Source organism: Sciurus vulgaris (assembly GCF_902686455.1).
Source record: "Sciurus vulgaris genome assembly, chromosome: 1".
NCBI lineage: Eukaryota > Metazoa > Chordata > Mammalia > Rodentia > Sciuridae > Sciurus > Sciurus vulgaris.
This window is the reverse complement of record NC_136461.1, coordinates 42,949,557-42,975,108: the sequence shown is the minus strand read 5'-3', so window position 1 is coordinate 42,975,108 and position 25,552 is coordinate 42,949,557. Positions and strand designations below refer to the sequence as shown.

The 25,552-nt window shown below is 42.0% G+C and overlaps 1 protein-coding gene across 6 annotated transcripts in view; it reads left to right on the top strand.

The window, feature by feature from the left end:
* Positions 1-23,037, top strand: part of YIPF1 (Yip1 domain family member 1) — a 30,362-nt gene extending 7,325 nt beyond the window's left edge. For 4 of the 6 annotated variants that reach the window (XM_079142302.1, XM_079142298.1, XM_079142300.1 and 1 more), the window contains 7 exons: positions 1,169-1,249; positions 1,490-1,577; positions 8,093-8,209; positions 11,585-11,751; positions 12,114-12,296; positions 16,719-16,816; positions 22,863-23,037. In XM_079142302.1, coding sequence (XP_078998428.1) covers positions 1,169-1,249; positions 1,490-1,577; positions 8,093-8,209; positions 11,585-11,751; positions 12,114-12,296; positions 16,719-16,808 — 726 coding nt within the window. In that variant the 3' untranslated portion in view covers positions 16,809-16,816; positions 22,863-23,037. Of the gene's footprint in view, positions 1-1,168; positions 1,250-1,489; positions 1,578-8,092; positions 8,210-11,584; positions 11,752-12,113; positions 12,297-16,718; positions 16,817-22,390; positions 22,435-22,862 lie in introns of all 6 variants that reach the window. The other 2 variants (XR_013764139.1, XM_079142301.1) reach the window with 2 other exon arrangements.
* Positions 23,038-25,552: the final 2,515 nt, after the last annotated feature.

The window sequence follows — 25,552 nt, the reverse complement described above, 5'->3', positions numbered from 1 at the left end:
ATCTCATTCTAAAACATCCTCACAGAAACATCCAGAAGAATGTTTAACCAATATTCTGGCATCAAGGCCTAGACAAATTGATGCATAAAATTAGCATCACATTGAGTAACAGCACATCCCGATGAGGAAGAAATGTGTATGGGGTTAAAAAAGAAAAGTCTTAAAATTGGAAAAAAAAAAAACATTTACCCATTATCTTAATTTTGTCTGCGAATTGAGAGGAGGTTGCCAATATTTTTATGACAATATTTTGTGACTTTTGGAAAATGGTTCTCCCTGGTCCTTCACAGTTGCTCAGGTCCACCTACACCTCTGTTGTGTGAATCTTCTGTAGATAGCAAGAGGATAACAGTTGTGGTTCCTGGTGTCACAACTCCTCTGCCATTGAAGAGCTGTCATGTGGGGACAGGTGTGGCCCTCCTTATGGGCCTCCTCTTAACTGGAATTTTGGTTTTTGCTTCTTTTGTCAGAGCCCTAATATTTTTAATACTTCAGAGTGAATCAGTGTCAGATTTTTGAGAATTCAGGTGGTAATAGTAGTCAGGATTTTTTTTTTTTTTCAGTCCTGGGGATTGAAACCAGGGGTGCTTTACCATTGAGCTGCATCCCAGCCTCTATTATTTTTTATTTTAAGAGAGGGTCTTACTATGTTATTTAGGGCCTTACTGATTTGCTGAGGCTGGCCTCGAACTTGCAATCCTTCTGCCTCAGCCTTCTGAGTCTCTGAGATTACAGATGTGCGCCAACCTGGTAGTAGTAAGATCGTGAGTGATGGGTGGGGGAGAAGACATTTACACTGACTGGTGTGTGTGTGTGTGTGTGTGTGTGTGTGTGTGTTATTGTACATAAAACATCTATGAGGTAGGTCTTATTAGCTGTACTTTTTAGACAAGGGAACAAAACTGAAGAGGATTCTAGTGCTTCATCAAAGTTCACCCAGTGGAGGGGCCAGATTTTAAACCTTTAGGTGAGATTTCAAAATTGATGCTTGTTTCTCTGAGGGGCCAGGAGTGGGGCATTGGCTGTCGTGGGCATTGGTCACTGAGTGCTGAAGAGCTTGGTGTTTTCCTGTATTTTGGTTTCTCATTGGGCAGGGCCCTCTCCCTCTGCACAGCTGCAACTAGGAAATTGCTTCTGTCTTCATTGCATTTCACTTTACCTCTGACAGTTACTTGCTGGACAGAAGAAAAGCTCTCCCTTCTGGACATTTGAATACTATCAGACATTCTTTGATGTGGACACTTACCAGGTTTGTAAACAGTTTACCCTTCCTTTATGTAATGGAGATTTGTTTCTTTTGTGTTTAAACAGTCAAATCAGACAAAGGACTTTCTGTACTGAAGTGGTTTTAGAAAAATAAGGGTTTCTAGCATGTGAAAATACTATTGTAAAAGTCTAAATAACTGTTTTGATTTTGTCGTTGTTGAATTTATTAAAATCCAAAAGAAAAAAAAATCTTAAGTAGAATTACTGCTATGTTGTTTTCCAGGTCTTTGACAGAATAAAAGGGTCTCTTTTGCCAATACCCGGAAAAAACTTTGTGAGGTTATATATCCGCAGCAATCCAGATCTCTATGGTATGTGTAGTACCATTTTGATTCTTTACCACATTCCAGTTAAACTGGGCAAATGTGTGGGTCACCTAGGAAGTTGGAGACTTGTACTGTTTTGGGGTGTGCAGCATTTTGTTTGACTCTTCTGAGATTCAGTAGCAACCCCAGCAAAGAATTTATGGATAAATGCAATTATGTGTCATATTAATGCCAAGATTATGTCCTTTCAGAACTATGCCCTTCAAATGACATTATAGTCTTGAGACAAATGAAGCCGCTTTATCTAAGAGGAGGCTGTTGGTTTTACTGTATGTACCTGGTGGTAGTGGGGAGAGTGTGGAGAAGGTATTCTCATACTTTTTATGAACGTGCTGAGTTCCAGCTCTGCTTTCAGATGTCCTGGCTCTTCTTGGAATTTGGTCACTAGCACTGAAAGTGTGAAACAGGAGTGGGCCAGGGAGCAGATGTCATCCTTGACTCCCTTGCTGTCTGAGAAAAACTCTGAGGTTCACACGGCCTGAGGAGAAGGTTGAAGCAAGTGGACTTCTGTGTTGAGGGATGAAGGAAGCCAACAGCTCTGATCTGTTTGTGTGGCGGTTGCTAGACCAGGGACCTTGTGTGCTTGGTCGTATTTCAATTTTGCAACCATCCTTTGCTTAGTATCCTTATTTTTTCAATGACGAAGCTGATGCTTACAGCGGTTTATTAATATAAACAAACAAGTAGTAAACAAGAAGTAGTAAAGCAGTAATGTATGTCCATTATAATAGTTAGAGGAATTCATGAGAATTTATAGTGTGCCAGTTTTTATCAGATTGTACATTAAGTGCTATTATCCCTATGTAACATGTGAAGAAACTGTAGCTAAGAGTGTTGATCTAATAAAGTAACACTGGAATCAAATTTAGAATTACATAGAACCCATATTGTAGTAAACTGGTAGTCTTACATTCTAGACCCTTTTCATCAAGTCATGGGACTATCCAGTATCTAAAACCAAAAACTGCTCTTGTGGAGGTTTTAAGGCTCTCTTCCCTCAGCCTGTGCTCCCTGTGACATTTCCAGAAGTTTCAAGAAGTTCCTTCATGGAATTCCTAGAGCCCCAGGGAGCCCTGTGTGAAAACCGTTGTTGCATCCGTCTGTATCTTTCATTCAAGGGTCTTCTTTCTAACTGTCTTGCTCATTCTCACTTTCAAGTAGAGAGCTTCTTTAGCAGGCTCAGTGCCTGAGGAAGCCATGTGTCTAGGGCTGGACAGACAACTTGGCACACAGCAGCTCTTCAACAATTTTTGAGCACCTTATTTTGTGCTACGTGCTGTGCTAGTGTTTGCGAATTTAAAGGCAAAGCCACAATCTGCGGCCCCAAGGAGGAAGAAGCAAATGTCTATCGAACACCTTACAAATGCCAGGCATGGAGATAAGCACTGGAAAAATGGGCAATTCACAGAAGAGGAAACCCAAATGGTCACTAAAATCATAAAAAGATGTCTAGTTCCTGGTGTGGTCTGGATCTGGAATGTCCACCAGAAGCTCATGCATTGAAGGCTGGGTTCCTAGTGCAGCAGTGTTCACAGGTGGGCCTTGGAAAGTGATTGATCTCGAGGGTGCCAACCTCATCAGTAGGCCAATCCACTGACAGCTGAATGTGCTGCTGGGAGGTGTGAATACAGCAGGCAGGTGGAACATGGTTGGAGGAAGTAGGTCACTGGGGGCATGCTCTTGGGGACTATATTTTGTCCCTGGCCTCTTCTCTCTCCTTCTTGGCTGCTATGACTGAGCATCTTTCCTTGGCCATGCCCTTCCTCCCTGGTGTTTCTGCCCTGGAGCCAGTGACCGTGGACTGAAACCTTTAAAACCATGAGCACAGATACATTTTTCCTCCTGTAAGTTGTTTTCCCCAGGTATTTGTCACAGTGATGAGAAGCCAACACAGCTTCACTTGTAATTAGCAAAATAAAAGCAAAACATTGGGTTGGGGTTGTGGCTCAGTGGTGGCATGCTCACCTAGCATGCATGAGGCCCTGCGTTTGATCCTTGGTACCACATAAAAATAAAATAAAGGTATTGTGTCCACTTACAATTGAAAAGTATAAAAAAAAAATTATGCCCATCATTTTAGCAAACATCGTGGCTTCAGTCATTCATTTAATTAATTCAGCAAACATTGAGTACTTACTATTTTAGGTACTAGAGATACAGCAGTGAATAAAACACAAAAATCCCTACCTTAAGCGGTTTATAATTTAATGAATTTAACAATAAATAAAATAAGTTATATATAATATATGTAACAGTATATATATACACATATATACACACACATAATATATATATATATATATATATATATTACTAGTTACAAATGAGAAGGTGAAAATTTAAAAGCAGAGAGATAGGACATGAAATGTTTTTATAGGTTGGTGGGCTAGAAATTTTTTAAAGGTGACTTTTGAGTAAAGACCTAAAGGAACTGGGAGTGATTTATGTAGACACCTAAGGGAAGAAAATTGGAAGCAATAGGATCAGTCAGTGCAAAGGCCCTGAGGTATGAGGTACCTAATATGTTTGAAGAACTGTGAAGAGACTAGTGCGATAGGACCAGAGTGGACAAGGGCCTAGTAAGAGATCAGGTTAGAGGCAACACAGAGGAGAAGAACATAAAGGGTCTCATAAGTCACAGTAAGAACTTTAGCTTTTACTTCAGCGAGAAGCCAACGCAAGATTTGAGCAGAACAGTGACATACTCCAAGTCAGTTATCATAAACATTGACACTAAGTGTTGTCAAGCATGTGGAGCCATGGGAACTTTCATTTAATGCTGGTGGATATCTCACATAAATTGGAGCAATTTGAAGATGCTCAGACCCTATAACTCAGCAGTTCTCAAAGATGTTTATTTTTAGAGAAACTCACATACATAAATGATACCATATAGAAGAATATCACTCACTACAACAGTGTTGCAAATATTTTAAAACAATCTGTTTATCAGCAAGAGAATGGATAAATGGTTGTGGTGTATTCATGATGGAATTCTGTGGGTCTTAGAATGAGACATATATGCATCGAATGGATAAATCTCAGAATGATGGTAAATGAAGAAAAAGCACGTTGTAGAAGAATATGAACAGTATGACACTGTTTAAAAGGTTTTTAAAAGTGATGTGATAGGTTCTCTGGCATTTGCTTTCTTGTTATTTATGTTTTTTTCTAAGTTAGAAATATTTCATTACATAAAAATGTGTAGTATGAAAATTTAGTTATAATTGTTATCTGGCTTAAGGCTCCCCACCACCCCTACCCTACAAGAAGAGTAGGAATCAGGTGTGGAAGGGGAAGGAGAAGGCAGTGAAGCAGCGGGCAGGCTGGGAAGGGCTGGGGGGCCGGGTATGGTGCTTGAATCCCAGCTCTTTATAGCAGTCGCTGGAGAGGTCACCAAGGCCCATTATACAAGTCCGAGGAATTTGGGTTTTATCCTCAAGCAGAAGGGGTTCACTGAAGGATTACAAACAGGCAAGAGAGATGTTAATAGCTAAGGGAACAAGAATACTAAGGTCTAAGGCTGTTTTCTTGCTTCTGCCCAAGAGTGAATTATTGAGCTTGAACCAGACAGTGGGTGAACAGGTGTTGATTACCTTTCAGACCACTTGAAAACATTTTCCCTCCAGCTGCTGCTGTGCTAGACAGCTTAGGGCTGCATTCCAGAGAACGGTGGACAATTCTTTAAATCAGGACAGGTGGCCCTCCATATCCATGAGTCTCACATCTACAGATTCGATCAACCTTGGATCAAAAACATTGGAAAAGTAATCTTGCATCTGTATTGAACATGTATAGACTTTTTTCATGTGCAGATAATAGTACAGATAACTATTTATATAGCATTTACATTGTATTCGGTATTATAAATAACTTAGAGATAATTTAAAGTATATGGGAGGTTGTGCATAAGTTATATGTAAACACTTTGTGATTTTAAATAAAGAGCACCCTTGATTTTGATATCTTTAGGGGTCCCAGAAGCAGTCCACCACAGATAGTGAAGGACAGCTCTATAAATATTTCCCCAAACCAGGCTTCCTATTGTTCTTGTGTTTTTAAAAATATTTATATATATTTTAGTTGTAGGTGGACCCAATACCTTTATTTTATTTTTATGTGGTGCTGAGGATTGAACCCAGGACCTCACACATGTTTGAGGAAAAGAAGTTATTTTGGCTCATGGTTTCAGAGGTTCAGTCTACTTTGGTCAACTTCAAAGCTCTGACCCAAGGTGAGGCAGAAGATCATGGTAGAAGGGTGTGGTAGATGAAAGCAGCTCAGGATTGGCAACCAGGAAGCAGAGGGAGCAAGCTCTGCTTTACCAGGGACAAAATATGAATCCCAAAGATATACCCGCAGTGATCTGCTTCCCCTTGTCACGCCTGCCTATTTACTACCCAGTTAACTCTTATCAGTGAAGGATTAGGTTACAATTCTCATAATCTAATCATTTCACCTCTGAACATTTTTGCATTGTCTCACACATGAGGGTTTGTGGTACACCTCATATCTAAATCTTAACATTCCTCAAGCTAAATTCTGAAGTCACTAATAGGACTTCTAAGAACCTTCTGGCCCACCTATCTCTAATCATTGGCTACTCATGACCTCAAACTTCCTTCACCTTGAACTTTTCTCTGCTCACACTGTTCCCTCTTCCAGGATTATTCTTTTCCTTCTTCACTTGAAAACTTCTACTTTTTTTTTTTTTTTAATCCCTACTTAGACAACGCTTTTTCAGGGCAGCCTGGACTTCCCTTTCTCCAAATTCTTGGGTTAGATATTTTATTTTCTGTCTCCCCAAGGTGCCTGAGTGTATTTGAGGCAGTGACCCTGTCTCTGTTGCTTCACTGTGTCCCTAGCACCTACTCTAGGGCCTAGAGGATACTGGTTACTTAGTAAGTAATGGCTCTTTCAATCTGAAGTTCTTTGCTTTCTAGTTATATGGTGCTGTGATTTAATATTTTGGCCAGTTGAGTTCATGTGCTAGGATGGTCTCAGCCTGCCTGCAGTACACTCATGGTCAATTTTGGTTTTTGCCTCTTATGGGAGAGACAGACAGAATAAGAGATTCAGTCTTTGACTAGAGCAGGTTTGTGGAAAGCTGATGCTGGTGACTCTTGGTGCCTCCCACTGCTCATGTTCCCTTTCCCACTCCTGGGTGCTAGTGCTCGGCTCTGAAAAGTACTCATCCATTTCTACCAGTTAGCACCCCCAATATAGTATGTTTCTTTTCTTGGTACCAGGAAGTGAACTCAGGGGCGCTTAACCACTGAGTCACCTCCCCAGCCCTTTTTATTTAGGGCCTCACTAAGTTGCTGAAGCTGCCCTTGAACTTGTGTTCCTCCTACCTAAGCCTCCTGAGCCTCTGGGATTATAGGCGTGTGCCACTGCTCCCCACTACAGTAATTTTCTTAATTTTGTGATATGCCAAGGTACCTGAAATTATCCCAAAAGGTGTAACAAAATATTAGTGAAATTGAAAAATGAAATTCATAAAATGTATTAAGATCTCTCAATTTAAAAGTTATATTTGTTCTACATAGTATGTTTTCTAGGTAGGGAGAGACAAAGATGGTGTTCATGAAATCAAGCAAGTGGTGAAAGGGGTGTGTAGAACACATTCCACTCAGCAGAATGTTTTCTCACCATTAGAAAGGATAAACTGATTTGTATGACTTGCTGTGGTAGAATTTCTAGGCTATATTAAGGTAAAAATGGAAAATTGCAGAGCAGGATACATATGTATGTCATCTACATAAAACCACACACATACATGTACATACACATTTGCATATATGTGTAGAATATTTCTGGCAAGATTCTCCAGAACTAGTTACAGTGATGAGTTCTCAAAATGCAGAGCTAGGGCACTGAGAGGGAGGCAACGTGCTTTTCTCTGTATTCCCTTTTGTATCTCTTCATCGTGGAACTGTTACTGTAGTACTTTTTCATTAAAAGAAGAAACAAAGATAGCTTAAACGTGCATGCACACGTATTCTTCAACATGACCAGGCTTATCTGGTAGATTTGATTAACTTTTGTCTAAAGTGTTCTGCTTGCCTGACTCTTCATTTATGCTATGGAAGGACCGGTCTGATTCAGCTTCTTTTTCTCCAGCATTAACATCTAACACTTAGATGAGGGAAGTAATCATTGCTTCTTGTATTCTGATGGAAGGCTTAACAAAGTGTCTATGAATTTTTTTTTGATGATCCTCCATTAAAAGAAACTATACACAAATCAATGTCTTTATTTACCTAATTGTGGAAGGTGTTTTGACCTTTAAATCTAATCCCCCTAGTCTTTAAGACAGCTAATTACTGAGTTAATGTTTTGACCTTTTTATTTTTAAAGTCCACATTAAGTGTTGATTACATCTAAAATTCATTTTCCCTTGCTTGTGAATAGAGAGCGGAAGATAAGAAATTATTCTGTGAGAGTCTAAAGGCTAGAGCTTATTTTCCCATTTCTGAATTTTCTGGTTGCTTTTGCAGGCCCCTTTTGGATATGTGCCACATTGGTCTTTGCCATAGCAATTAGTGGGAATCTTTCAAACTTCTTAATCCATCTGGGAGAGAAGACATACCATTATGTGCCCGAATTCCGAAAAGGTTGGTGAATAGCTTAATTCATTTAGAATGCCACGGGTTTCTAACCAAGAGTCCTTTTACCCCCTGAGTGTGTGGACCCCATCTCTGCATTCTCTGTTTTAGAAGTTAAACACACCTCCTGTCTCAGAGTTCACCACCCATCGATATAAATCTGCATTTTCTCTCTCTCTCTCTCTTTTTTTTACTATGGTAAAATACACATTTTAGATATACATATATAAAACACATAATATGGTAAATTTTATATTATATATCACTAGCTTCTGCCTCTTGGGGAAAGTTAATCATTTCTCATTGGTAAAATGGAAGGGCTATTGTAAGAGTAGAGTTCATACATGTAAATAGGTTAAAATAGTGATTTGTACAAAATGAATTCAATAAATATTATTGCTAAATAGATGTCCCAGTATATGTATATAGAGACATGTGAGAGAGTATCCATATATCCTTCCTTCCTTTTCTTCCCCTTTATTCTGTATATGTGTGTGCATCTATGCAAGTTATATTACATATAACATAAAAGTTACCATTTTAAGCATATATTTAACATAACATAAAATTTAACATTTTAAGCATATATAATTCAGTGTATAAGAATATTTGCAGCATTATAAATTCACATTATTTTTAGGAAAGCTACACTGCAATTGGAATTTATTCTAAAAGCAATGTACAAAAGAACTGAAAGACAGTATGCCCGAAGGTCTGTATCCTCACACGATTTGTATCATCCCAGGACTGGGAGCAATTGGAGCATTGCTATTTAGGTTGTGATGGCTCAGCTGGCTGAGATTGGCTGTGGCCACAAATGATGAAGCTCCTATAGCAACGCAGGAAGCTGATCTCTCATGCCAAGCTGGGGCCCCTTCTATTAGCAGATTTGTGTAGAGGAGGCTGCAAATGGTCAAGGCCTGGAAGGGAAAATGCAGAAGTGAATGTGACCTAGTAATGGGCTTCAAAATGACATTCTTGTTTTAAAACTTACTTTCTTGAATCAGTATTGGGCAGATAAGAGAAAAGAAAACAGCTTTCAAGCACTAGCAGATGACAACCAAATGAGGAAGGCTGGCTTTAGAGAAGACTGACCTGTACTTCCTTCTCAAGCTCTGGCCTTCCTGCCTGCTCTCCTGCTGAGAGGCTGTAGGTAACTGGATAAGAACTCCCAATAGACCTCTGCAGCTTCCAGCTCTGCCACTGGCTAGCTTCTGCCTCTTAGGACAAGCTAATCTTTCTTGGCCCCAGATTCACTGGTAAAATGGAAATGATAATACTCCCATTACAGGGCTATTGCAAGAGTAAAGAGTTGATACATGTCAGTAAGTTAGAATAGTGATTTATACAAAACAAATTCAATAAATACTGTTGCTAAATATATGTCCATATGTATGTATATAGAGACATGTGTGAGAGAGCATCCATATAGCCTGCCTTTTTTTCCTCCCCTTTATTCTGTGTTTATGTGTGTGGGTGTATCTGTGCATACATGTGCACAAAAAGAAAGTAAACTTATTTTTACATCATGGAGTCAAACCTGGGTTCAGTTCCCATGCTGTTTATCAAATATCTTTGGTTTGAATGTAACTCAATAAATGGTATCTATGAGATAGAGATCCTGTCTTCACATAACTCAATGATTAAGTAAAGCATGATAGGTGAATGAATACTGATGTAAGTAGTCCATGTTAACCTCTTTATTGGAGGCATTTTGACATAAAAGTAACCCACCCTGCCTGGGGATCTGGAAGCATGGCAGGAGGGTCTTCATCTCTTCTTAGCCTCTTTGGCTGGGCATCCCAGTTTCAGGGAATGATGTGATGTCTGTACTAGTTATCTTACTGTCAATAAACATGGCCCTATCAATAAACATTTTTCCTTTTTATGTAAAGAATATGAATTACTTCAGAAAGAGTATGAATCCTGCTTTCACCATCTTGTTAATCATGTGATTTGGGATCCTCCTGCCTCAGACTCCCAAGTCACTAGGATTACAGGTGTGCACCATCAGACCTGGCAAAAGTGAATTCTTGACTGACCAATTATTATTTATTAATCATTTAGATTAGTTCTTACCTGTTTTTAAAACTATTTAAATTCCCTAATAATTTTATAGGGTAATTTTATTCCCATTTTGCAGATAGGGAAACTGAGGTAGGAAGGTTAAATAACTCACCACCCAGAGTTATTTTGCTGGATTAGAACTCATGGCATCTGTGTATAGTCTGTGTCCTTGATTATTACAGTACATTGCTTGTCCGTAAAGCAGTAGTGTAATGTCTGATGCTCAGTAGGCAATCAGTAAGTGGTAGCTATAGCCAGAGTAGAATTTTCTTCCTCTTCCTTTGGTTATCCAAGAAAAGGTGTTGTGTCAAGAAATTTACCTCTGGTTTAATCAGGGAGTTCCAATGGCGGGGGGATGCTCTGAGGGGCTCAAACCATTTTGAACAATCACATATCTCTTCTTCTTTTTCTTTTTTCTTTTCTGGTGTTGGGGATTGAAACCAGGGCCTCACATATGCTAAGCAAGTATTCCTATCACTGAGCTACATCTTAACCAGTCTGGCTGTAATTGCGAGGAGGGCCTTTGTTCTCGCCAGGATGTTAAATGAATTACCTACTGAATTTCATCTAGGAAGGGCTGATGCCATGGCTTAGCCATGTTTTATGACCCTCCATTCTGAAAGAGAGAAGGAGAGTCCTCTAGGGCATGCTGCTTCGAGAAGAAGAGGTGAGTAGTATAGTGATATACTGAGTGCTACTGTTCCAAGAAGCTGCTAACTAGCACTTCCACCACCAAGACAGTTATTTATGTACGGAAGAAAGTGAAACTAGAGAATAGTTCAACAATTCATCAATGAGTTGGAACTCCGTATATCAGGGACAGAAACATCTCTAAATAGCGTGCAGAACAAGTTAATCTGTACCCAGGGCATTTTAATAAATTTCCTAAAGAAATCGTGTCAACTCTTGTTTTGCTAGGGTGGAGGATGTGTTCTTCCAAGGGGATATTTGGCTTTTATTTGATTGAAATGCTCAGTATACTTAACACACGCAGTGTGGCCCTCTGAAGTATCTCAGTTGTTTAATAATATTGGTTGTTAGTTATTAAATAAACTGTAAAAACTATATAGGAGACTACTAGTCACCACTACAAAGACGGATGCAGAAGATTCAGTAGTTCAGCAAACATTTATCAAGTGCCTGTTACGAGTCAGGTACTATCCCCAAGCCCAGGAAATGCAGGCTGGCAAGATGTGATCCCTTGGTCCATTGAAGTAAAGAGGCGTGTTCGGAAATAAGAGCAGTTAGGTATTGGAAGCACTTTGATTGTATGTTAAAGCCCTGATGGGGATGAAAACTGTGTCCTGTCGTCCGCAGTGTCCATAGCAGCCACCATCATCTATGCCTATGCCTGGCTGGTTCCTCTTGCCCTCTGGGGTTTTCTCATGTGGAGAAACAGCAAAGTTATGAACATCGTTTCCTATTCGTTTCTGGAGATTGTGTGTGTCTATGGCTATTCGCTCTTCATTTATATTCCCACAGCAGTAAGTACCACACTGTGGAACAGACTCTGGGTGATGCTCTGTTCTTGGTTGAAAATTCGACGGAGAATTCAACCAGGCATTGTTATTTTCAGCCCTATACTCATGTGCTCCTGACAGTCCTCTTTGAATTTAAAGTTCAGCTGAATGAGGGCTGGGGGTGAGTGCCAGATCATGAGCCCTTGGTTATGAAAGGGTCCAGCTCAGTCTGCATGCTGGTGGTGTTTCTCTAGCCTGTACTGAAAACCTAACTGGCAGTGGGGGCCCAGCTTCTGATTGGCTGGGGGGATATAAACGAATGTGCCTGGAATGAACTGCTCTGAAATGCCTCCAAGAAACCCCTCCCCACCCTCCTTTTCTTTCAGATACTGTGGATTATCCCTCAGAAAGCTGTTCGTTGGATTCTAGTCATGATTGCCCTGGGCATCTCAGGATCTGTCTTGGCAATGACATTTTGGCCAGCTGTTCGTGAGGATAACCGGCGCATTGCATTGGCCACAATCGTGACGATTGTGTTGCTTCATATGCTTCTTTCTGTGGGCTGTTTGGTATGGTCTCATTCCTGTATTCTTTTGGTGTATATTATATGCAAAAGCTAAATGATCTCAAATTGTTAGATGCAACGGTTCTTTTAAAATAACCTCCATGAAATCAACAGTTTTAGACTCTCCTCTTTTTTTAGAGGGACATGGTCTAAGTTATGAGAATTTGATTCTAATCTCTGCCTTTACCTAGTTTCTGCAATCTGGTTAAGATTTAGTGCGTTGCCAGAGGAAGTATGGGTGGATGTGTGCCCCTGGATCGGGTTGGGGAGCAGGAGTCGGGGGATTCTGCCTTTGGGTGCCTTGATGGTTTCTTGCATGTACCTAGGAAGACTTAGGAAATTTGAAGTTTCATGGGTAGAAATCTTAAGCAAATATAGGACAGTGGAGCTGTTTTTAAAGTGGACTACATTTAAAGCAGGTTTTGAGTTCCTGTGTCTAGATGTCTTTTTAGGAAGAGCCTTTGCTTCTGAGTCAGGCAGGTCCAAGTAGAAGGCCAGCGGTCACTCATTGACTGTGTAAGCTTATACATAGTTCTGTATTTCTCTGAATCTCAATTTCTTCATCTCTTACATGAGGATATTTCCTGCTTGTAGTATATGTCTGAGGTGTAAACAAAATAATATGTAGAAAGCATTTAACATAGAACTTGTCTTATAAATGCCTATAAATTAGGTCCCTTTCCTTTGATCCTAAGGATACATGACTGATCCCTTAAAATGCTGCAGTGACTCTTCTGGACCCTTCTGTCTGTTAAGGAAAAACATCCTTTCCATCATAAGTAACTCCTCATTGGAAGACCTTACACTGGCATCTTTCCATGTCTCTCCTGAATTTTTCCCCATTGTATACCACTGAGAAGTTGGTGAAGGAGAGGAGGCAGGAGAAAAAGCATCATTTTTTAAATCTTTGTAAGAACTAGTGAGGAGCAGGGAGGATTAGACAGTAGAGTAGGGAAGTATTATCATTATTGTTATTATTAAGAACCCATTTCATGTACCCATGGCAAGATCTTTTGCCTCCTGCATCTCTAATTCCCTTCTGGGGTAAGTGGCGTTGAAACTAAGATTTTCCTGCCCATCTTGCTGCTCAAGAATTTTCTAGAAGTGAGTATCACTAAGAAGTAGAAAGGACCAAGTGTAGTGGTGCATGCCTGTAATCCCAGAAGCATGGGAGGCTGAGGCAGGAGGATTGGGAGTTCAAAGCCAGCCTCGGCAACATTTCAAGGCCCTGAGCAACTTAGTGAGACGCTGTCTCTAGATAAAATATAAAAAAGGGCTAGGGATGTGGCTCAGTGAGAAAGCAACCCTGGGTTCAATACCCAGTACCAAAAAAAAAAAGAGCCCTGGACTAGGAGGTGCATAGATAGCATTGTGAATCAAGGCAACTTAACTCTTAGAACCTTGGTTTTTCTCTTCTGTCAAAGAGATTCATATCTTTCTGGGTTTCTGTGAGATTCAATGAGATGACTGTAGAAACCCTTCATTTATTGTGAAGGGTTCTTAAGAAGAAAAGATGTTAGGAAAAGAGCCCTGTGTCATCAGAAGCTGCAGGGCCAGTCTGCTGCATATTGCTCCATGGTGTCCCAATAGAAGTGGTCCAAGGCCACAGACATGAACTGAAGCTTAAGTCTCTCATTCTCTTCACAGTGACCTTTCATTGGTGCCTCTCACCAAATTCCCATCTCCCTCCTGAACTTTTTACCCTTTATATACTTGGTTGTGAAGTTGGTGTGTGGAGGAGGCAGGAGAAAGGGCATCTGTTTAGCTCCGTGAGGGTCTCCAGAGCAGGGCAGAATGGATTGTGGGGCAGGAAGGCACTTGTTGGGAGCAGGGCCTTCTCTTGGAGGACAAAGTTCAGTTTTCTCCTTGTGGAAGAAGGGACCACCCTGTGGTCAGTTGTTTTGCTGTCCCCACTCTTACCCCACCCTAGGGCCTGGGTTTTGTTCTGTGCACTAGAGATGGCTTCCTACTTTCTTTTTTGGAGGAGGACTAGCTCAGGGTTGAGGAGACTCAGTTCCAGTCCCAGCTCCACCAGCCCATGCTTTGGTTATGTCCCACTCTGCACTCCCGCCTCCTTAATTAGAAAAAGGAGCTGATCGTGCACACCATAGTTACATCTTCACTGTTATAAGGATCAAGTGATATTTGTACCACAAAAAAATGACAAGTTGTACAATGGGAAACATTATTATTATTATCAGAAGGGCAGAGAGAGGAATTGGCAGGGGAGTCATTTAAGCTGAGCGGCACCAGCTGAACCAGACAGCTTGGCTTCCTCACTTTCCCCTGGGAAACCCGGACTGGTGTTTTTGCCTTATTGCAGTGAAGCATGTGACAGTCCCACACCTGCTGAGGGCCTCTCAGAGATTGCACATGCAAATGATCTCTAAGTTTTAACTGGAACACACCTGGCAGGATGGCTAAGAAAGCACCCCGAGGGTATATCCTTGTCTGGGATGTGTAGAGAAGTATTAAGCCTGTGTTTGTGTGGCTACTGTTCATAGAGGGACCTGTGTCCTATCTCTACTTCTGCAGTGTCTGCACGCCATCTCTGATAGATCTGGAATGGGCCTAGACCTGGGGCCAAATTGCAGCCTTGTGGGAGAACAGAAGAGCCTAGACTGTGGAGGGGAACAGAACTGGATCAGAATCCCAGCTCAGACACACAGTTGTGTAGCCCTGGGAAAAATCTCTTGATTGTCAGTGTTCTCACCTTTAAAATGGGGATAAATCTTTCTACTACAGGTTTCTGAGCTGATTAATGGTTACGTGCCTGGTCCACAATAGGGCTTCCAAAATGGTAGTTGGATTGTTATTAAGCATTTGTGGAATTAATATATGGAATGAAAGCTTGCTCAAGAAATGGGAGTTTGGAGATCATTTTTTCTTATCCTTCAGTTGTACATGTAAAATAACAGGCCCATAGAGTGGAGGGACTTGTCCAGAGTACAGTGCGAGTTAGCAGCAGAGCAGGCTGTAGAACCAGGGCCTGTTGGCTCTTCCATCTGAAGCGGGGTTCCTCCCATAGCCTCCACCAAGGCCTTTGTGATCCTGTGAGAGAGGACTTGGGGAGCCTTGAATGGTATGGGCAGTGTGGCATCTGTCCTCCTCTTAATTTTGGGACTGTTGTTTCTGTGCCCCAGAAAACAGCTGCAGGTAGGGGCCCTGGGGAGGAAGACTTTTAAAAGTAGTGGACTTGCCCTGGGAATGTGACAAACTACATGAAGTCTGCTGAAAAAGGCGTCAGTGGAAAACTGGAAAGGTCTGTCAAAGAGTGTCAAGGGAGGAAGAGGATTGCGTTGGGAAGCTCCAGCATGTGGTGTTGGTGCCCTCTCCTGGCTGATAGAGAGCACAGCTGGTGAAAACAGTTCTTGAGTTGGTAGCTTTTTAATTTTTCACTTTCCTAAGGCTCGGAACCAAGGGGGAGCCATGAGCATTCATGGTCCTTTTTTTGCCAGGGGAGGCGGGGCACATAGGGATTGAACCCAGGGGTGCTTTACCCCTGAGCTATATTCCAGGCCCTTTTTATTTTTTTTTTATTTTGAGACAGGGTCTTACTAAGTTGTCTAGGCTGGCCTTGAACTTGAGATTATCCTGTCTTAGCCTCCAGAGTTGCTGAGATTACAGGTGTGTGCCACTGCACCTGCCTCAGTGGTCTTTGATACAGTCATTGGTTCACCTTTCCTTTGAACAACCAGTGCTCAAGGCTAGTAAGACTGGTATTTTCCTGGACTAATGTTAGGATTCTCAGACCGGGAGACAGCAGGGAGGATCCTCCTTGATGTCCTCCCTCCACCACCTCCTTCTGATTTTTGACAGTTAAATTATAGGTGGTGAGTGGAAGCACTTATCAAACCTTTCATTTCCTTGCTGAAGAATTAGGGGAAGCATGCCTAGAATTTCCGAGGTCTCTCAGAAAGCCAACTAATGGTTTATCAGCAATCTGTCATGGTTCAGTTCATTAGATACTGATTGTTTACATAGTATGCCAGGCTCTGTGCAAGGTGCTAGTGACACAGAAGCAAAGACAGAACATCTTTGCACTGAAGGAGAAACTAGAATCAGGAACGTGCACTTTGGAGTCAGAGGGACCTACCTTTGAGTCCTGGCTCCACTAACCCTGTGCTGTATGCACTTGATCAAACAACAGTGTCTCAGCCTAAGTTTCTTCACACTTCAGATAAAGGAAATTGTAATGACCTCATAGGGTTGTAAGGAGAATTAAGTCATGTAACATAGATAGTGCCCAATAAATGGTAGCTAAGTTTAAAAAGGCACCTGCAGATGAGTGATTGAGACAGGCATTAATAGATAGTTGCAGTGTGATCACAAATATGGCAGGGGGATTGTGGGGACCAAGGACCCAGAAGGACACCCACCTGGACCATGGTGTCTTGACTCCCTCTTCATGCCTCTCTTCCTGCAGGCATACTTTTTTGATGCACCAGAGATGGATCATCTTCCAACAGCTACAGCTACTCCAAACCAAACAGTTGCAGCAGCCAAGTCCAGCTAGCAAGGAAAGTAAGAGATTATATTTTCATCTTGTGTGTGGTGTGGTAAAAAATGGGTAGCAACATCAGTTCTGCTTCTGTTGGCATCAAGAAGAGAGAGGGCCAGATCCTTTTGTTTTTGCACACTATTTCATGTGGTACGTCTGTGTATGTGCCTCTTGTTGAAAGCTTCAGTTCTGATGTCTGTATCAATTTGTCCTCATAGAATTGGGGAACATGAGCTCTTAGATTCTGCAGTAAGAGAAGCCCCTCCTTTGTCCCCCATTCCCCCTTTCCTATTCCCCATACCCTTTCCAGCAGAGCAGTATGGATTTGTTCCATTTCCTAACAGTCCTACTGGTTTTTCTAGTGTTTCTGTGACTTCTCAGGCTGGCTTTGACCCTCCGGAATTAAGTTGATGCCTCCTGAATTAATCCTGGGGTTCTCCAAGGACTTCCACATTTTCATGCCTCCTTTGTTCCCAAGGCCTCTTGAGGTGATTCCACTGTCGATGGCTGTCTCAGTGGGTCAGAGTGCAGGGAAGAGACTTCAGGGCTTGTTCCTTGCCTCCCTGTTTGACTTCGTCCGTGGCCATGCTGAATTTGTGTGTGTGTGGTGCTAGGGCCCAAGCCTAGGCTTTGTGCACACTAGGCCAGCACTCTACCACTGAGCCATGTCCCCAGCTTCAACTTTTTGCCATTGCTGGAACATATCGTGTCTTTGTGCTTGGAGGTACAGTTGTCTGAAATGTTACTTCCCTTCCAATAGCTGTCACTCACCTTGTGATACCATTACACTTTGTACTATACATACATCACTCTCTTACAGTGCTTGACATGCTAATTGTCTGTCTGTGTGTGTCCATCTGCCTGTCCATTAATTTGGTGATTTAGTCTTTCATTTGTCCTTTGTGTATTAGTGTCTCCCCAGTTAGGATCAGCTCTGTGAGAACAAAGGATAGGTTTCTTTCTGGTATACAGTGGATGCTCAGTGGCATTTGTGGCATGAATGAATGAGCCACACTCTGCACATGATCTCACTGTGGACCCAGAACCTGTACTGTTTTGTAATCACTTGCAGCCCAAGGTGCTGTCTCTACTATAGCAATGGGGTATGTGCAGAGATCAGGGACTTTATTATCAAATAGAATTGAATTAAATCCTGTTGCTACCATGTACTTCAGTGTGCCTTGGGAAAGGAGTTTACTCTTTTTGAGCCTCAGCTAACTTATCTATAAAACAAGGATGGTACAACCTATGTTGTAAGGTTGTAGTAAAGATTAGAAACTAGAAGTGGCATTTATAAAAACTTCTGGCACATAGTTAAGGTGCTCAGTAATAAAATCAAAACTACCTCCCTGCTGAAAGTGGGCCAGTAATTTGTACTGAAATTTGATGGATCCCCCTGACTTTGTTTTGACCCTTGATTTGCTTTTTGGAAAATAAACAGAGATTTTCCCTCTTAGTTGAAGACTTCAGGTTGCAGGCTCTGCAGATTGACAAGATATGGCTGGTCAAAGGTGCCTCCAGTGACTTAATTGATAAGACAGTCTCCCTGGCTGATGGAATGACAAGGGAACTGTTGTAAAATGTCACAGGCCATCATCTTCCCTTCTTCCTGTCTTCTCATGGGCATGTGATGTTAGAATCAAAAAAGGTCAGAGCCCTGGGAAGTAGTATGGGCTTCCATAATCATTTTACAGTAAGGAAACCTGAGCAAGAAAGCACAGTGCCTTGCCCAAAACCACTGAGTTTGGTGGCAAGCTAACATGCATATATCATATTTCATGACATAGAAGATTTCCAGATCACTCTTTCATTGGTTGTTCTTAACAATCCTGTTCACCGCATGTATAGATGAAGAGGTAGGACTGGAATTTGATTACTAAAATCACCTGCTGCTTGGAGGCAGAGCTGGGACTTGAACCTAGGTGTCAGGGAGCCCGTTTTTGAGTTCTACTCTTATTTTTACCACCCAAATTCACAGACTGCACTGCTGGCATTTGGCTTTTTTTGGAGCTTTCCTTTGATGATCTAGAGATGGCTATAGTTCAGAATTCCCCACACATCTTTGACTGAATGTCCCCTCCCTGAGTTTGAGTCTTATACTACTTATCTGTTGCTGACCTACAGTCTCACCACAAATTCACCTTTTCACAGAATCTGGGCATAGCTTAGCTTGCTCCTCTCCTTCAGGTTCTCTTGCAAGGCTGCAATCAACTGTGGTCCAGGATTAGGGTCTCATCAGAAAGCTAGACTGGACAAAGATCTTCCCATCTCACATGATGTCAGGATTCAGTTCCTCGTAGCTAGTTAGGATGAGAGCCATTTTCCTGACAGTCTGCTGGAAGCCATCCTTGGTTCCTTTCCATGAGGGCCTCTTCATTTGATGACTACTTCATCAGAGTCATAAAGGGAGGGTCAACAGAGAATCTCTTAACAAGGCAGAAATAGTCTTACATAATGTAAATGTGGAAGTAACAGTTGTCACTTTGCTGTATTCTATTAACTAGAAGCAAGTCACAGGTCTTGCCTACATTCAAGAGGAGGAGATGACACAAGGGCACAAATATTTGGAGACAGGGATCATTGAAGCCATTTTTGAGTCTGCCACAATCACAAACCAGTGATATGTGTATATTTGAATTATTTGCACATACTGTCATCTGTCTGCATACTAACTATTAAAGTTTAATTCCTTTTTTTTTTTTTTTAATGAACTATAAGTAGAAGTTCTACTATTTTCCTTTCACTATCTCAGTGGATTGTTGTGGAGCCTACTACCTTAGGATGAGCAGATGGCAACTTATCTGCATTAGAGTTTATTGTCTGTACACTAATTTAGCTCATCCTGCAGATGGCCTCCATTGACTGTTGGCATAGAAGGCCTAGGACAGGCTGGGTCCCTTCCTCAGACTGTAGTCCATGGCAGAAAGAATGGAGTCATACATGTTTGACTCTTGGTCTCTGTGGTGCCTGGACTCATGCCCAGCTGGCACAGATGGTGCAGGCGCTTGTGGGGAGTGTGGATGAGCCTTTGGAAGATGAAGGCACAAGTCAGGCTGAGTCCTTTACCTGAGGTGCCTGGCTTGCTGTGCTTGTTGAGAGCCACCATTTACTCCCTCACTCACACAGTGGCCCCTGTGAGCCATGCCTGGGGGACCTTGAAAGTCAGATATAGTCTCTGCCTCAAGGAGCCTCAGTCTGATAGAGAGAATAACAGGTAATGCTATGTTGTTCAGGAAGTGCCTTAGGCAGGTTGTCCACTGAGCACTGTGGGAGACACAGTGACTCAGAGGGCTTCCCAGGAGGCTCTTGTTTGAACTACGTCCTGAAGGTTGGGTAGAAGCAATTAGTTTCCTGTTGTTCTAAAAATAGTAATCCCATGGCTTCTGGGAACATGAAGATATAGGTTAATCAGTGAGATCTGATGACAGCACATGGGCCCACATCTCTAAGAATAAGAAAATTCGAACCCAGTTAGACAGGGACAGAGATGAGAACATGGTAACAACACTTGCCTGGGCCCTTTCCTTGGCCCAGAATATCCACCATCAGCCCTATTAATGGATTTCTTGACCTGCTCCTGAGCTGGGGCTTCAGTTCCTTCTTTGCAGTTTGTTTTAAAGGCTCTAGACCAAGACCCCCAATGCTGTAACCCTTTAGAGAGAGCAGTGTCTGAGAAGAGCCTGGCCTTCGGGGGTGGGGTGGGGGGGAACCCTTGGAGACTTCACACCCTGGTTTACACCGATTTGACACCTCTGGGCTTTGCTCAGATCTGTAAACTTGGGTGTTGGCACTTCTATTTGGGTGTCAAGTCTCCAAATGAGATAGTGATGAACAGCTTCTTTGCAGCTTCCCTGGCAGAAGCATCAATCGCTTTGCCAATAAGAGCAACTGTCCAGAGCCCTGAGCACCGCAGATTTATGAGCTGGCTGTGCCTTCTACGGTAATCTCTGGACTCCCAGCTTTCACTGAAAAAGAATGGCTTCTAATCTCAATGATAACCTTCCCCACGTAAATCTGTGCACTGGAAGGCTTAGCCTGGAACGTGTTCCTGGGAGAGCATTAACCCCTCCTTACCTTGGAACCTGAGGATTCTAGGGGAGTCTCTAATTACTTGTAAGCAGGGAAGCTACCCTACATAAATCATTGAGATAGTATAAAGAATGTCTGGTGTCGGGCCTTTCTTTTTCATTAACTTAAAACCTGAGGGCCAGTGCCATTTCTTCTCTAAGCCAAGATCCTGGTAAAAACCCAGAAACTACCTGGGAAGCTCTGCTTTGGCTTGAGGGATAGTGTTCATGAAGGACGTCATCCAAAGCAGGGCTACCTTCCCATGCATGGTGACCAGTGTGTCTGTCCAGAGGAATGGCCAGCAGATAATAGTACTGTGGAGTGATAAGGGATTTAATATTAGATGAACAAAGGACTTCTGGAGAGTTCTTTGTAATTAAAACCCTTCTGATTTGATACACAGGGTTTGTGTGCAATTATCCTTTCACTCATGTTGAGAGTGTTAATTTTGTAAGGTATAAACCATCTTATTGGTTTATGCATATCAGTTTTTAAATTCTAAAATCAGCTTTAACTCAGTGTTGTAATCCCCTTTAGCCCTGTATCCAAACTGCATGATTTCACACCATTGCTGACACTATTATCTATGCTTTCCAAATCACCAGTTCTAAAATGCTTCTGTCCAAATAATCTGTTTTTGGTCCCTGGGATATTTCTTTCTTAATTTCCTTCTTAGTTTCCTTTGAGGTAGATTGGGGGAACCTGGGATGGCAAATACAGCACAATAACCTTTTACTTTTTTTTAACTTGGTAGAATATTTGAAGATAGGCAAACGTAGAATGAATAGTAAATACAAATTTACCATTCATTTTGTACTAATTGTTTCAACAATTGCCAACTGAGAGCCAATCTTTATCCCTACACTCACTACTCCTCATCTCTTTTCTCTGTATTTTTAAAATATATTTTTAGTTGTCAGTGGATCTTTTGTTTTATTTATTTTTTACATGTGGTGCTGAGTATTGAACCCAGGGCATCACACATGACAGGCACGTGCTCTACCACTGAGCCATAACTCCAGCCCCTCTGTGTTGTTTTGAAGCAAATCTAAGATATCCTTTTATTTCACTAGGGAAGTCTTTATTTGTTCATTCACTGGGTCTGATCTATGCTAGGTACCAAGGCTACTGGGATGAACAATGAAGATGGATCTTCACCCTCCTAGATTCTACATCTCAATTGTATATCTTATGCATTGCAGACTAGAAGGCCGCTCTAAGTTAAAGAGATAGGAATATGGAAACTTCTCATTGGAATACCCCAGATCAAGCAGTGATGACATTGGTCAGGTTTGGGTACAGGGCTGGGGCAAGGAAAGGAGCAAAGAATGCTCATGCCATAGTGCAAGACCCTAAGCAACTCAGCAAGACCCTGTCTCAAAATAAAATATAAAAAGGACTGGGAATGTGGCTTAGTGGTTAAGCACCTCTGAGTTCCATCCTCAGTATCCCGCTCCAAAAAAATTAATAAACCTGACCATGCCTTCCCTCCTTAAAATCTTTTTTTTTTTCTTTTGCTTTGTTTTAAGTAAGAAAATGCAAACTCCTTGAATTGCCATGATCTGCCCCTAAGGTACGTCCTGTGTCATATCCTTGTGTTTAACCTTGTGTTTCAATGATCACAAGCAGCTTTCCAGTTCCCAAATCTTATCAAGTCCTTCCACACCCATTTTACCACCCCTTCTCTAGTTCCTAACACAGTGCTGCCTTGGAGAAGCGAGAAAGAAGGCAGGTGCAGGTAGTTTGAGGATCTGGGTGGGAGAAGGTCATTGGATTCTCAAATATAGAAAAACTTTTTTTAAAAAATGTGATCTCCCCTCCAGTGGTAAGCTCAACTTTGAGCACAGACATCAGGGCTCGTGGCTCAAGATTTTGGGAGCTGGTGGCAGCAGATAGTTTCTGGTGTTGAAGTTTTATCTTTAAACACTAAATACCCTTTTCTACATTTGCCTTTCTGTGAGAGAGAAGCTTTATTTTGAAAGTTACTTCTTTGTTTTTCAGTTCTTTTATGTTCTTGGGAGCTTGCTTCTTCTGGACATGGCCTCCGTGGCAGGAAGGCAGAGTGGCCAAAGCCAGCAGGAAACCGATAGATGGTGCCTCACTGAAGCCTCATCACCTGTTTAATAAAAAAAAAAAAAAAAAAATGTTGCTCTCGGGGTGTAGCTTCAAGGCAGAAGGCTTGCCTGGCATGTGTGGGGCTCTGGGTTTGATCCCCAGCACCATTAAAAAAAAAAAAAAATCTTACAAAAATTAAGTGTTGTTGAGCACCTGTCTTTAAGCCCTTCTTTTCCACCTGTCAATCCCTGCTGTGACTGTGTGCTGATTGGCAATGAAGTGGGAGGGGATAGGTTAGGCACGCTCAGATGCCTTCCCAGTCGCCTCCCACAGTCCCATGACGCGCTTCACTGGAGGCTACCCCTAATACCTGAGGTACATCTTTCCTAACTCTGCAGTCCTTTCTCTGAGTTATGTACAACTACCTGGGTGATTCTACTTGCTCCAAATGCTTGCCCTGCTAAAGCAGCCAAACAATATGATTTGGGGTTGGAATTAATTAGGAACTTGAAAAATTGTCTTGGTAACTTGATACTGGGCAACTGAACCTAATGGTTGCAAAATAAATACCTCACACAGTGTCTGTGTCTGCATGTCATGACTTTGACCTCAAGTTTTTTCTTTGAGGTTTTATCTTCAGCATTTTTGAGGCTGCTGGGAATCTGATTTAATGTACTAGTTGTTATGGTGGTTAAAATGGACGGCTGAAATTTTCCTCCCATAGGTATGTAACATTGGATCTAAAGAATATGTTTATTTGCAACCCATTTTTACACACGAGCTTTAGAAAATTATCTTAGAGTACTTTGAGTGCTTCAAGGTGGCAAGACTTCCTGATTGGAATGAATTAAAGGGAGAAACCAGTGAACAAGCCATGGCTTAACCAAATTAGTAGTTTTATTTTCCTCATGTAAACAAATTTTGAGGTAGTTTGTTACTGTAGCTGTTCCATGATGCCATCAGGTGTTTCCAGTGACATCTAATTTTTTGTTTTTCTTCTGCTCAGCAGTCTTTACTAGACAGTCATCACCTGATCCCAAAATGCCTGTAACAGCTCCAGCAAAGTGTAGGTAGTGCACAGGCTGGCTCCAGCAGAAATCCTGTGTGTGATCTTTCAGGCTTAGCAAAGGCTTTACCTGATAGGCCTTGCGGGGATGGCTGCCTTCCCACATCAGATTAGGTGCAAAGCCAATGCTTTCCTTAGTTCATGTTCTTGTGTGAATCTGCATTTCTAGCTCAGGCTCCTCCATTTGGAGGCCTCTTTATAAAAGTGAAGGAGAAGACTCAGCAGCTTGGGAGGCTGAGGCAGGAGGATGGAGAGTTCAAAGCCAGCCTCAGCAATTTAGTGATGCCCTAAGCAGCTCAGTGAGACCCCGTCTCTAAATAAAATATAAAAAAGGGCTGGGGATGTGGTTCAGTGGTAAAGCACCCCTGGGTTCAATCCCCAGTACCAAAAAACAAAAATGAAGAACCCTAGTTGTGACCTCTCAGGTGCCACTGCTGAGACTAACTTATTGAGGGTGTGTGGGGGGTTGCTGAAGATGCTTTTCTTCACTTTCAGTACTTTTCTGTCCCTAGCCTTTCCCTCTCTCCCTCTCCCTAGCTCCTGGGTCTGTAAAGTGGCAGAGGCCTTTTGTTTAGGGATCCCTGAGACAATTCCCATGTGTGCACGAATCCACTTGACCCTGGCCTGGCATTGTTCCATGGGGAAGGATGGACCATCCAAGAAGCTGGTGCTTTCTCCACTTGAGTTTCTTGCTTGTACCATTGCAATAAGGGTTTAAAGTCTTCACTCTTATTTTCATTTTCATTTATCTTTCTTAACTACTCTCCTCTAACACCTAGCAGTTTTCTCTGGCTTAGCTCGGCTCTTGACAGGCAGCAAGAAAGGAAAAGACAAAAGTAGGCTAGTTGACTTGGCCTGCCTTATAAAGAGCTTCTGCCAAACCCCACCCTGTGTCTTCTGCTTGTATCTTATTGGTAGCTGTGTGTCACATGGTTTCCCCTAACTGAGAGGGAGACTGGCAAAATGCTTTTTAGCTGGGCACACTGCCACCCTACATGAACTGTTAGTAGGGAAAGAAAGGAGAATGGATTTTAGATAGGTAACAATGTCAGCTTGGATATCCTACTTTTAGAAAAACGAATGGATGGTGGTTTATTATCAGTTTGAAATCATTGGTTGGCACTATATAAAGAACTGAGAGCACCCTTGTGAAGGCTGTAACAGGAGGATCACAAGTTCAAGGCCAACCTGGGCAACTTGGTGAGACTGTTTCACAATAAAATTTTTTAAAGGGCTGGGGATGTGTCTCAGTGGTTAAGGGCTTGCCTAGCATGCATGAGGCTCTGGGTTTGATCTCCAGCGCTGGAGCGGGTGGGGGAGAATTGAGAGAAAAAAATTTGTGGAAGATGGCAGTGGCACTAGTGTAGTTTTTGTAACTCCCCGAATTTGCTCATGGAAACAGAGCAACCAGGATAACTGTGGACATCGACAACAAATATTGGTGACAAGATATCCCCACAAATCCCAGAATTCGAGTGGATGGAATGACTAGCAGCTCTAAGATTTGTGTGGTGTCAGCATTTCTGAGGAAAGAAACAGAAACAACAAGGTGTCTGAGAAATTTGAGAAT